Raw genomic sequence first — 13,654 nt, 5'->3', positions numbered from 1 at the left:
GGGAACAGTGCTCTAATGACATGGGAACAGCATGGGGAAGACACCTGAAAGCATTTCTGACTCCCAGGTCACTGCTGTCAACAACGTTGTCATAGGTATTACGCCACTTTTACGGACTCACAATAAAACATATCAAAACAAAACCAAAATGGATTTTCCTGGGAAATATGTTAAGGAACATCCTTTCCATGACATGTACAATGTATATAAAGCAAAATAAATAACCTAAAACAAAAATACTCCTCCACACCTTGGGCTATGTTCACACGTAGTGTTTTTGATGTGTTTTTGCACTTTTGAATTGCTTTCAACAAAGACAAATGCATTAACTGGGAAATATCATTTTAACATTTTACAACCTTATCTGGCCATGTGGTGTGTGACACATCATCAGACACATACATACGGTGCTGAAAAGACATGAGAACAGCATGGGAAAGACCTCTAGAAGCATCTCTGACTCCCAGGAAACTGCCTAAAAGTGTGCCCATCATAAGTGATCCTTGGCGCAGGCGAAGATACCTCCGGCCATGCACTTGTCATTGCAAACTTGCAACAATCACCGCCCACGTCCTTGTCCCAGTGCAGTGTTCAGTTGTCCCTATCCCATTCCTTGGAATGCAAGCACAGGTATGCAGCCAGCCACCCACCCACCCACAGGCTTCAGTACTATACTGCCAAATTTTTGACAGCTGCTTGCAATTGAAATGTAACCTTTTAGGCTCATGGAGGTGGAAGCTTTTCATAACCTCATGCCGGCGGCGGTCCGGTGTCCTTACTCGGTCTTCAGCCCCCACTATTTCTCCGGGTATCATCTCCGCCTTCCATAAGCACGGGTCCCACAACATTACCCGTGCCCTCCCCAGTGCACTTACTGGGAAGGACCGCCTAACCACAAACACGTGGTCAGGTCAATGTGGCCAGGTGAATGTGGCCAGGGACGGTGCGGAGCCAGTCCACAACTTTTTTTGCTGAGAGTTGTATTTAACTCGGTGAAAGGACTGGCATAGAGGAGAACCGTATCTACCCTGCGTGTCATTTCTCCCAGGAAGTCCTCTAATGAGCTTGTTGCAGAAGCAGTGGCAGCCCGTCCAACATCAACTTGCACTTGTCGGTGGTGCTTTGACACACACACATCTTTCTTTGCGCATTTAATTTCTTGAATACAGATTTGGACAATGGAATGATCTGTAATGCGGTTTAAGAATTAACATGCATAAGCATGGCCGATCCACATTAAAAAAGCAGCCATAGAGTGTCCGGGAACCTTCTGCCACACTCTTGCTAGCCAGGGCTGCTTCTCGGCAGGGTTGGACGGGCCCACCAGAGAACCGGAGACTCCTTCGGCGGGCCCTGGCTTCTACTTCAGGATAGTTCATAGTGACGAGGTGAGGCCATGATGATGATAGAGGCCACCATCGGCTTAGTTTTCTGTCACTTGGAATGCAAGTGCAAGTATGCAGCCAGCCACCCACTCACCCACATGCCGCAACACTAAACTGCCAGATTTCTGGGCAGCTTGCACTTGAAATATGGCCTTTTAAGCTCGTGGAGGCGGAAGCTTTTCACAACCTCATGCCGGCGGCGGCCGGGTGTCCATACTCAGTCCCCAGCCGCCACTGTTTCTCCCTGTATCGTCTCTGCCTTCCACAAGCACAGGTCCCATAACATTACACGTGCCCTCCCCAGTGCACTTACTGGGAAGGACCGCCTAACCACAAACACGTGGACAGGTGAATGTGGCCAGGGACGGTACGGAGCCAGTCCACAACTTTTTTTTGCTGAGAGTTGTATTTAGCTCGGTGAAAGGACTGGCATAGTGGGAAACCGTATCTACTCCTGCTGTCATTTCTCCATCACCAGGTTCCGCCCATTGTCACACACGACCATGCCTGGCTGTATGTTCAGCGGTGAGAGCCACAGATCAGGCTGCTGTGTTACAGCTTTCAACAACTCTGCAGCGCTGGGCGGTTTGTCAATTAAGCATTAAGCATGTTATCTTCAGCACAGCCTGTTGCCGCTTGGCCAAGGCAGTGCTGCAGTGCTGTCAGCTTGTGACTGATGTGGTCATTTCAGAGATGGAGGAGGAGGTGCATGAGCTGAACAATGTGATTACATTGAGGTTAAATTGGTGACGCTGTTTTCTATACTTAAGAAAGATCCTATTGTTTTGGGTTTTTTACGTTATTTTTTTAAGACAAATGCATTCACCCGGAAATGTCAGTTTAACATTTTACAACCTTATCTGGCAATGTGGTGTGTGACATATCATCAGACACATCCTGTTTTATTTATGATGGAGGGACTCTGAAAGTCATAAAGCCTATTTTTATAGGCACATCAGACAGCCCTTACTATTCTTAAAAGGCCAGCAGTCGGCCCTCGCTGTTGTTAGAGAGCCATCAGCCGGCTATGCTTTGTTGTTCACATTATTAACGAGAGGGTCTCCTATACTGTTATTGCATATCCAGTGACTGCAAGGGCTGCCAAAAATTTGGATGCAACCCAATACCCCTTTGAAGAGACATAGAGGAGGGTCTCAGTAAAAAAAATGTTCCCACTATAAAAGAGCGGGTCTCCTATAGTGGTAATGCCCATGCTGTGACTGCAAGGGCTGCCAAAATTTGGGAAAAACCTCACTAAGAATTTAAAGACACATAGAGCAGGGCCACAGAAATGTCAAATTCCCATTAGAAAGCAGAGAGTCTGCTATACAGTTATAGGGTATGCAGTGAGTCCAACGGCTGACCAATTTTAGGAAAAACCCCACTAAGAATTTAAAGACACACAGAGCAGGGTTACAGTAAGGAGTACGACATGTTCCCATTAGAAAGGAGAGAGTCTGCTATACAGTTATAGGGTATGCAGTGAGTTCAACGGCTGACCAATTTTAGGAAAAAACCCACTAAGAATTTAAAGACACACAGAGCAGGGCCACAGTAACGAGTACGACATTTTCCCATTAGAAAGGAAAGAGTCTGCTATACAGTTATAGGGTATGCAGTGAGTCCAACGGCTGACCAATTTTAGGAAAAACCCCTCTAAGAATTTAAATACACATAGAGCAGGGCCACAGTAACAACAAATTCCCATAACAAAGGAGAGAGTCTGCTATACAGTTATAAGGTATGCAGTGAGTTCAACGGCTGACCAATTTTAGGAAAAACCCCACTAAGAATTTAAAGACACATAGAGCAGGGCCACAGTAACAAGTACGACATGTTCCCATTAGAAAGGAGAGAGTCTGCTATACAGTTATAGGGTATGCAGTGAGTCCAACGGCTGACCAATTTTAGGAAAAACCCTACTAAGAATTTAAAGACACACAGAGCAGGGCCACAGTAACGACAAATTCCCATAAGAAAGGAGAGAGTCTGTTATACAGTTATAGGGTATGCAGTGAGTCCAAAGGCTGACCAATTTTAAGAAAAACCCCACTAAGAATTTAAAGACACACAGAGCAGGGCCATAGTAACAAGTATGACATGTTCCCATTGGACAAGAGAGAGTCTGCTTTACAGTTATATGGTATGCAGTGAGTCCAACAGCTGACCAATTTTTGGAAAAACCCCACTAACAATTTAAAGACACATACAGCAGGGCCACAGTAACAACAAATTCCCATAAGAAGCTGTAGCTGACTTTCTAAAATGGGCACACAGGAGGCGTACTTTAACAAGCAGATCCGTTAGCTCCGGGTAGGATTTGAGAAACTGCTGTACCACGAGGTTAAGAACATGGGCCAGGCATGGTACGTGTGTGAGCTCGCCTCGCCTCAGAGCCGCAACCAGGTTCCGTCCATTGTCACACACGACCATGCCTGGCTTTAGGTTCAGCAGTGTGAGCCACATATCTACTTGCTCTTTCAGAGCTGTCCACAACTCTTCAGCATTGTGCGGGTTTTCACCTAAGCATATTAGCTTCAGCACAGCCTGTTGCCGCTTGGCCAAAGCAGTGCTGCAGTGCTTCCAGCTAGTGACTGATGTGGTCATTTCGGAGATGGAGGCTGAAGAGGAGGACGAGGCGGAGGAGGATGAGGTGCAGGAGCTGTAAACCGTGGGGGCAACCCTGATTGACCTAGGGCCCTCAATCCTTGGCGTCGGGAGGACGTGTTCCGTCCCAAGGTCCGCCTGGATCCCGGCTTTCACTATGTTAACCCAGTGTGCCGTCAGCGAGATGTATCATCCCTGCCCACAAGCACTTGTTCACTGTAACTGCGTTGTTGAGGGCACGGCTAATGTTTTGGGACACGTGCTTGTGTAATGCGGGGATGGCACACCGGGAGAAATAGTGGCGGTTGGGGACTGAGTACCGAGGGACGGCCACCGCCATCAGGTTGCGGAATGCTTCCGTCTCCACGAGACTAAAAGGCAACATTTTGAGCGCAAGCAGTCGTGAAATGTGAGAATTTAGTAGTGTGGCCTGTGGGGCATTGGCTGCATATTTGCATATGCATTCCAAGGACTGGGGTATGGACAACTGAACGCTGTGCTTCGACAAGGACATGGACATGCTTCCTGATGCTGCTACTTGAGAGTGTGCAACGACAGGTGCAGGGCAGGAGGCATCTTCACATGCACCATTGACAGGGGATTGGTTTGCATTCACAACAGTGGAAGAAGCAATGGTGCCACCTGCAGACACTGTTCCTGGACCCTGAGGTTCGGCCCACTTAGTCGGGTGCTTTGCTGCCATGTGCCTGATCATGCTGGTGGTGGTCAGGCTGGTCGTTTTGCCACCCCTGCTGATGCTGGCCTGGCAGGTGGTGCAAATGGCCTTTTTGGGGTTATCGGAAGAGTCTTTAAAAAACAACCAGACTCGTGAAGACCTAACAGTTGTACTGGCAACTTCCTTCGTGTTGGTGTTACGGGGAACGGTTGCCTGCCTTCTGTCTGTGGCCACCACACTTCTTCTTCCTACCAGTTGGGGTGCTCTGCCTCCCTCCCCCTGTGTGCTGCTGTCCTCGCTCTGCATGTCCTCCTGCCAGGTTGGGTCAGTTACTATATCATCCACCACCTCGTCTCCCACTTCCGCACCCTGGTCCTCCTCCTGACTTTCTGGCAATTGTGTCTCATCATCGTCCACCTCTTGTGACACTTTCCCACCGTCGCCTTCGTGTGACTGTGGCTGCTCAAATATTTGGGCATCACCTCACGCGATCTCCTCTTGCCCCACTTCAAGTGGACAGGGTGAGAGGCCCGAATCTATAAATGGAAAAGGGAAAAGCTCATTAAAGTCCAAGTGTGGGATCAGTTGTCTCTGGGTACTCTGCTTGGTGGGAGGAAGGAGGATCAGGGTGAGGAATATGCGGTCCAGACTCACGGCTACAGAGACTTGACCGTGTAGAAGACAGGGTGGTGGTGGTGGCTAAGTGACTGAAAGCAATATCCGCTATCCAACCAACAACCTTTTGACACTGCTCTGGGTTCAATAGTGGTGTGCTGCGGTCCCCTAGAAATTGGGACAGGAAGGTCAGGCGAGAAGATGTGGGTGTTTTTTGTGGCACAATTTCGGCTTGCCCACAGCCTTGTCCTCGGCCTCTGCATGCACTATTACCATCATGTCCAGTTCCCTGTCCCTTGCCACATGCCTTGCCCATTTTAAATCAAGGACAGTATCTTCCACGCTCACTACAAATGACTGAGTTTGGAGCGAACTTATATGTGATCCATGTGACGGAGAAAATAGAGTTTTAAATACCTGGCCTGTAGGTAAGTAGTTTGAACAGCAACCTGCTGTGAATTGCTTCACTGACACACTAAAGGAAATTTTTAATGGAGGCCAGAAATGGCAGTATTTTCTGACAACGTATATGTGATCCGTTTGACGGAGAAAACACAGTTTTGAATAGCTGAATTTAAGATCCAAAGAAAAGTATTCCTGGTCCCTGAGACCTGGGCCTTTGTATAGAAATATCTAACAGCAGAAGGCAGAATTGGAATGGAGCCTCTTATGCTATATGCACTGCAGTCTGCTATATACACCACCTGCCTATACACCCTGCCTGCCTGATATCTCTGCAGATGGATTAGTTCTCAGAAGAACTGTTTGTTAAGATGGATATGTGTAATGTACGGTTTTTCTCCCTACACTACCTAATGCACAAGCAAATCTCTCCCTGACGCAGCAGCAGCTCTCCCTACACTGTCTGATCCGGAGTGACTATGACGAGCATGGCGGCGCCAGGTCTGATATAGACCTGATGACACTGTGCGGCCAGCCAATCACTGTAATGCCCACAACCAACATGGCTATGGCATTACAGTGTATAGCAGGCAATCCCTGCATGTTCATTGGCTCTCTAAAGAGTGTCAAACATGCAGGGAGGGGACCCGCGTTCCCGCCCGAGCAACCCGGAAATACTAGGTGAGCGCCGAGAGTCTCAAGCAGTGAGATGCCCGGGCGAGCACCGAGCAATATCTCATCATTAGTAATTATTTGTCATCTGTTTATAGCACCTGATGGAAAGACCCACATGGGGGAAGAGGAGGAGCATTGCTTTTCTTTAGGGTGGTGTGCCACTTATTTTCTTTTGCCATGCCAGTAGTGATATTGGTTTTTAACTGGCTATCCTTTGTAAACCACATGATTATTTTTATGTGTTTTTTTTATTCTGAATACACAATAAAATATTATCATACCTTCAAGACGTGTTACCTCTATTATTTTGGTCCTGGTGTAGAGACATTTTTCCCAGACCTCGATTTTTGGTTAAAAAAAATAATACTAGACTAAAATATGTTCTTTTTTTTCCATTTTATAAATTTTAGTGAAGATCCACAAAGAGATTGATAATATAATAGGGAAAGATCGCTGTCCATCAATAGAAGACAGGAGTAAAATGCCGTATACAGACGCCGTAGTCCACGAGATCCAGAGATTTGGCGATATCATCCCTTCAGGATTGCCCCATTCTGTCAACAAGGACACATCCTTCAGAGGATATCACATTCCAAAGGTGCAGTATGTTTGTCTTATCTACCACACCTGCAAATTTTCAATGGTTGACATCAGTTTAGAGGTTTGTGTGTGCCACTAAAAATTTTCAGTCATAGTGTGCAACTAAAGACAAACAAGAGAAGCAGACAAGGGGATACACTTAGCTTTGAGAAGACACTAGAGAGATCACGACTACAATCCACAAAGGAACTCCAAGAAGACTCTAGCCGACTGCTAGAACTCCAGACCTAAACAGAGGAATTAACTTCTATCACCAGCGATTCTCTGGAGAAACTTAGGGTATTTAAAGATCCAGCAAGGGTGTGTTAATTAGCAGCAGAAGGTGGAGATCACCGCTGGTTCCTAGAGTGGGAGGGATGATGATAGGATCAAGAAAGTGTCTAAAAGGCCAAGCGCAGTGACCTTCTACGGCCGGATCCAGAATGACTGTCTGTTAAACCTGATACGCCCGTGACAGTATGACTTTGATAAAGTAAGGAAGGGGTTAATGTCTTAAGGGCTGCCAAATCTCATAGGCTGTGGTAATTAGAAAACAGTGACACAAAGACTTGCTTAGGGGTGTGAACTCAGTGAATGAAGGATTTGCTAAGAAGGATGACTAAGCTGGGTGGATGCAAAAAGTGTCTACTTGTTATGCCATTACTGTATGTATTCTGCTATTTGCTATAAAGTAAGAAACACCTACATTTATGCATTGTACACCTGTATTCCTAAACAGCACAAATAAACAATTTTTAATTTCTTCGGGGGAGTATCTTGGAAATCACATGTATTTTTTTTATTTACATTGGCATCAATTGAATCCAAGAGCCTTTGAAATTAGAGTAAGAACTGCTCCAACAACTTTGGCTTATTTTGCTGTCCTTGGGTTCCAAAATTATAAAATAAGGATGAAATTTAAAACTCTCTTTTAACCCTCTGAGCTCTTTCAGAGGATAGTATAATCCGTATACAGCGAGGAAAAAATTGGTGGCTGACTAAATACTTTTTTTCCCCACTGTATGTACCGTCCTTGTTCAAAACAGGTAGCATAAGGACAACATATTTTTTTCTTTGTTTACCATTCGGATTAATTTATTTTATATTTTGATAGATCAGTCTTTTACAAATTCAGCGATACCAAACTTGTATTTTTTTATTTCTTAATTTTTAATGTGGGAAAAGGGAGGTGATTTGAACTTTTATATATTCTTTTATCTTTTCATAGTTTTTTAAAACTTTTTTTTAACTTTTCTCTGCATTTGATAGTCCCCTTAGGGGACTTGAACTTGCGATCATTTGATCACTTGTGCTACATACAGGAATGTCACAGTATTGCTGCATTTAGAAAAATCACTGTCTCCTATGAACACCAACCACAAGCTGACTTTCACAGGAGTACCATCATGACAGACACAGGGGTCTTCAGCAGACCACTAGCCATCATAGCAACCCTTCGGCATCCTGCAATCACATCCTGGTAGTACCGATGGCTGCATAGAACAACGTGTCCCCTGCCGGCGCGCTGGTTACCACTTCCACATACTGGTTACCATTCATATTGCATTTGATTTTTACTGCCCCATTGCAATTATATCCAGGAAACTGCACTTATCCTTTAAATATGTATTAAATTGTTGATGTGAGAATCCCATGTGAAAAAAATTGTGCTGATCTTCTCAATTTCTTAGTTCAAATCTATCAACTACCAACTAGCTCTCACTTTAAAAACTTTTCTTCATCTACAAATTTTATATATTAACTTTTAGGGAAGCTTGGTGTTCCCAATCCTTACTTCTGTCCTAAAAGACCCTAATTTTTTTGAAAACCCAGAGGAGTTTGATCCTGGACACTTCCTTAATGAGAAAGGAAGCTTCAAGAAAAGTGATGGATTTATGCCGTTCTCTACAGGTAAGAGATTAGTACATGACTACGGCAAATATCTGTAAACTATGACTGAATTTAAAGGGGTTGTTTAGCCTTAGGCTACAAGTCTGCAGTCACTCTATGTGACTGCAGACTTGTGAATCCTCACGCTCACTTCCTCTTGATGCTTGATTCGTCAAGACGGATAATGAAGCCAGTGCTGATTGGGAGCAGGGATCGCTTGACATACAGTAACAATATAATGAGAGCCTTGGGAAAGAAAATGCCGGCACTGCTGGAACAGTGCTGGTGTAGACTGTGTACCGGGGTGGTCTCTCCCAGAATACAGCGGGCCAAGGACAAAGAACACGACCAGGCAATTAGTTAAGGAACTAATTTTTACTAACAATGGAAACTTAGTTACCCTGGAAATGCAAGAAAGAAAGTCCCTGCAGTGGTGCAGCGCAGAGATTCACAAACTTAACAACTCTAAAATTACAATTCTGTTATGCTATGTATATACAAGCTCACCCACTGAGGGGAGTATCTAGCTACGGTTCACACAGCCCTATTAGCAAACAATGTCTTAAACTGAGAATTTATGTCTGATCACTAAAGAGGCTGCAGGATTGTCCGACTGGCCGTTTAGCTTGGAGACCGAGGAGTGGATCCTGGGCTTGTCACCTGGAGAGTAGTATTAGCCTGACAGGCTAGAAGAAGGCCATTCGCGTTACAGCAGATGCTTTGGGGGGAATCCAACTCTGCATCCAGCCGTAGTCATCCCCCAAAAAGATTCTTCCTCTCTGACAGGAGCCACAGGAACAGTTTCACCTATCCTCAGTAACCTGACCAGCTCCTAGCACACTGCACACACTGAGCTTTCAGGATCTCACACTCATGTCTTGCTCAGGCAACTTCCTGACTAAACCATCATCCTCCCAGCCATAGAGATCAGGTCAACCATAGAGTCTCTTCCAGAGGCAACAGTGACCTCTTGTGACCGGAGTCCGATACTGCAATAGTATCCAAACATTTCCCTCTCACACTGGTACCAGAGTTGAGTATAAGTGTTGTTGTTTTACTGATGGCAAACATGCTTATTGAGACAGGATTGTCTGAGTAGTGGACAGTCCTTTTAAAGATTTATGGTTAGAGATTGAACATGTGCAACATTTGTGCAACATCTTACAACAGGTCTGAGCGTCTGTTCTTAGGAAAAAGGTTCTTATTTGACATGTCACAACAGAGGACACAAAACTAAGGCCTCCATACACGTTAGATGAAAGTCCATCCAACTCACTGATTTAGGGGACATCAGTTGACCTTCTGATTCATATGTAGGCTTTCCACTTCTCCCACAACAGATAATGTCAGATTTCAGAGGGAACAGATGACCATATCATGTGTATGGGAACTTTCCAACTCTATTCTAACAGTTGATGTAGGGGGAGAAAAGGATCAAGCAGTTCAAAATATAACAGTCAATCATTTTGTTTTCAGGGGAGATAAGTCTCCACCAGTGATGTCTGGCAGCAGCTTTCTTCTCTTTCCCCACTGAAAACATTGGAACACTCAGCCAAGCCAAGCTCTCATGTGTATGGGGAATTCAGGAGAGATAGATGTCTACTGGCTGCTACCTCATGTATGGCCAGCTCAAAAGCTCCTGTGCATATTAGATATAAGCCCATTAACCTTCTAACGTGCATGGGGCAATTATAAGTCTCTCCCAACAGATGCCTGTTAGGCTCACTAGCTGAGGTGGATCTTCAAAGCCCAAGGTCCAGGTGGGCACATGAGCCACAGACGTAAATGCAGCAGGCAAAGGTCATGAAGACCATCGACAGGTAGCAGACATCCAGGAGGCCGCAGATAGGTAGCAGAGGTTCTGGAGGCCGCTGATAGGTAGCAAAGGTCATGGAGGCTGCAGACTGGTAAGAAAGGTCCTGGAGCCAACAGCCAGGTAGCGGAGATCCTGGAGGCTGCATCCAGGTACTGAGCAGAACGTGGTTCACAGACAAACTAAAAGTCTTAACATCTGTGTCTTGGTAGGCATTATATAGGCCTATGTAGGTGATCACATGACAGCATGCCAGGCTACTTGCAAAGCCCGATGTAGAGCAGTTAGAAAGCAGGGTGAAGGGAGCAGAGCCTTAACCCCGGGACAGGTGTGTAACAATACTGTAGAGGGAAATAAAGATAGAGAAATTTTAATTTATTTGCCTGATAATTTTGATCTAGATGAGTCCCTGCTGCAATGATGAGAGCCACTAAATCCTCTGAATGACTGTCACTGGTTATAAAATTACAGTCTTCGTGGTCAAAATGCTGTCTACCTATCAATTTCATTGCCTGATGCAAGCAGGCGGAATTGCGGCCGCTCGGTGGGCAGGATTTCAGATGCGTAAATTTAATCTTAAGTGTGTGTTTATCTATGGTGAACACATATTTAATAGTGATCCTTTTAGAACGGTTCTTTTTGGTGAAATGCAGGTGAGATGAAAGGGATCCAGATCACCAAATAGAGTCGGACTTCCCATTACTAATACCAGCAGCTTACTCCGTCATCCTTATAGAGAACTTTAAGTCGGAAGATTAGATGTAAACATATAGGGGCAGAATTATCAAGTGTCTAAAAGGAAAACTGTCTTTGTTATCTATGCAACCAATCACAGCAGAGCTTTCATTTTACTTGATCAGTTTATGACATGAAAGCTGCGCTGTGATTGGTTGCTATCAGCAACAAAGCCAGTGTTTCCTTTAGATTCTTTTGATAAATGAGGACCATAGCGTAATACTAAACTCTCTTACTTGCTTTGATTATTGGCCATTTAGTAGTAACAGTTAGCATATAAATTTTTGGTCGGACTTGATACCAGAATTAAGCATCACAAACTGATTCTCTTTTGAAGTACAGAACATTAAAATAATTGAAAAAATGTAAGAAGTTCAAAATATTCCTGAATTGATGTGATCTGTGATGGTCCTTGGCTATAAGTGTTCTATTCTTTTGCAGCACCCCCATAGGATAAATGAAGTATTGCATTTCTATTGAAATAACTGCTCACTCTGGATTATTGCTATACCTGCAAGTGACTTCACCCCTCTTAAATTGACTCTGAATTTCCTTTAAAGGAAATTGAAAATTGTTTTTCCCAACCTCACAACTCATTTCTTGACTTATTGCGTACGTTCATGCTGTTTTCACAGGCAAACGTGTGTGTTTGGGAGAAGGCCTGGCTCGCATGGAGCTCTTCCTCTTTCTGACCACCATACTGCAGAAGTTCACCCTGGAGCCCACTGTAGACAGAAAGAATCTGAGCATAAGACCTGAGCCCAAAACCAACTCTGTAAGACATCATTCATACCAGATGAATGTCGTCCCTCGTTTCTGAACTGAGGATGAACTTCTTGTACAAAGAAAAAGAGAAGCTCTAAAACATTTCAAAATAACAAAAACACTGATCTAATAGTGGAAGGATAAAACTATATATATATATGTATATATATAATACTAATGTGCGTTATATAATTTGCAACTTTTGCAAACATTTATTTTACTTTAATAAAAATATTGTACTGAAAAATTTCTTCTGTCCTGCATTCTGTATGTAATTTTCTCTTTTTCCTTGATTATTTTTTATTGATCGTTGTATGTTAACTTGTACCTTATATAATGGAGCTGCATGACTTAGGCTATGTTCTTATCTGCACTGGAGGCTCTGTGTTTTTTTGTCTGTGCAATAATTATTATTAATCTTCTCCATTTTTAATATTATTTACTGCTTGTCGCCGAGGTTTCTGGTCTCCTGGGCAATGACTGGAGCGCTTACAAGTTGTTTGCTATTGAGTTTGGAAGTGCTGCTCTGAAGCTGGACAGATTTGTCCTGCTCCAGTGTCACTGTAGTCCTTGTAAGCTACAGAACCAGTATTGAAGAGTGAACCTTAGATAGAGTGTTTTTCTCATTTGTTGGATAATCGGTGGTGTATTTACATGGGCTCAGCAACAGACGTATCATTGGTGCAACATGTGCAGCTCCCTACCACCTCCTAAGCAGGTAAATTTGTGCGTTATGATGAGATAGGGGACTGCGAAGAGCCCATATATTGTTCTTGCACAGACGACTCTTCTGTCTGTGTTGACCAATTCATGGACTGAATATCATCCCATATGAATGGACCTTCACTCTCTTTCCATCTTTTCCACTAATTATGATTGATAGGCACTTTTCTGTTACAAACCATAAACCCATAGTACTCATATTTTGGTTGAGATACATGGGCATATTTTGGAAGGGTTGATTTTTGACTGTGTACTCAACAATCACCAAATCTGGGTAGTAATCAAAGAGAAGAGAAAGAGGAGGATCCAGCTGCAGTATTCCCCATTGGAGTGTCTGCTGTGAGAGGGATGAGTGTCATGTCTGATTAATCAAAGCGAAGTAGTCGGGGAACAAGATAGCTCAATAGGGTGTTATCCGGATAATAACATTGATCATAGAAGCAGTTTCGCTCACCTGGTTCGATTGTGTGAGACGCAACACTAAAAGAACATAGATAAATGGAATACTAGCTGCTGCAGCACCACATGGTCCAAAATCCAACGTAATGATGGATTCATGGAGGGAAAATGGGTCTCCTGCAGTGCTGGTATGGATCCGATAAAGGAACAAATCAAACATAAGTAGTAGCAATGTGGTTATTTTCGAAGCGTTTCGAAGCAATCCCACTTGTTCATGAAAAAAAACACAAAATCTTTTGTTTATTTCCAGAAGAAGTTGGATTCCTTCGAACTGCATAGAAAATAAACCACATTGTAAATACTTATTTTTTTTCCATACCAGCCTCGTAG

At 44.0% G+C, this 13,654-nt stretch overlaps 1 protein-coding gene across 1 annotated transcript in view; it reads left to right on the top strand.

Moving 5' to 3' along the window:
- Positions 1–12,389, top strand: part of LOC141154990 (cytochrome P450 2H2-like) — a 39,426-nt gene extending 27,037 nt beyond the window's left edge. The window contains exons 7-9 of the mRNA XM_073641580.1: positions 6,771–6,958; positions 8,709–8,850; positions 12,013–12,389. Coding sequence (XP_073497681.1) covers positions 6,771–6,958; positions 8,709–8,850; positions 12,013–12,197 — 515 coding nt within the window. The 3' untranslated portion in view covers positions 12,198–12,389. The remainder of the gene's footprint in view (positions 1–6,770; positions 6,959–8,708; positions 8,851–12,012) is intronic.
- Positions 12,390–13,654: the final 1,265 nt, after the last annotated feature.

This window comes from Phyllobates terribilis, unplaced genomic scaffold (assembly GCF_046119375.1).
Source record: "Phyllobates terribilis strain yellow unplaced genomic scaffold, ASM4611937v1 Scaffold_7__3_contigs__length_470593459, whole genome shotgun sequence".
Classification (NCBI taxonomy): Eukaryota; Metazoa; Chordata; class Amphibia; order Anura; family Dendrobatidae; genus Phyllobates; species Phyllobates terribilis.
The sequence above is the reverse complement of the archived record's forward strand: the minus strand, read 5'-3'. Positions and strand labels throughout refer to the sequence as shown.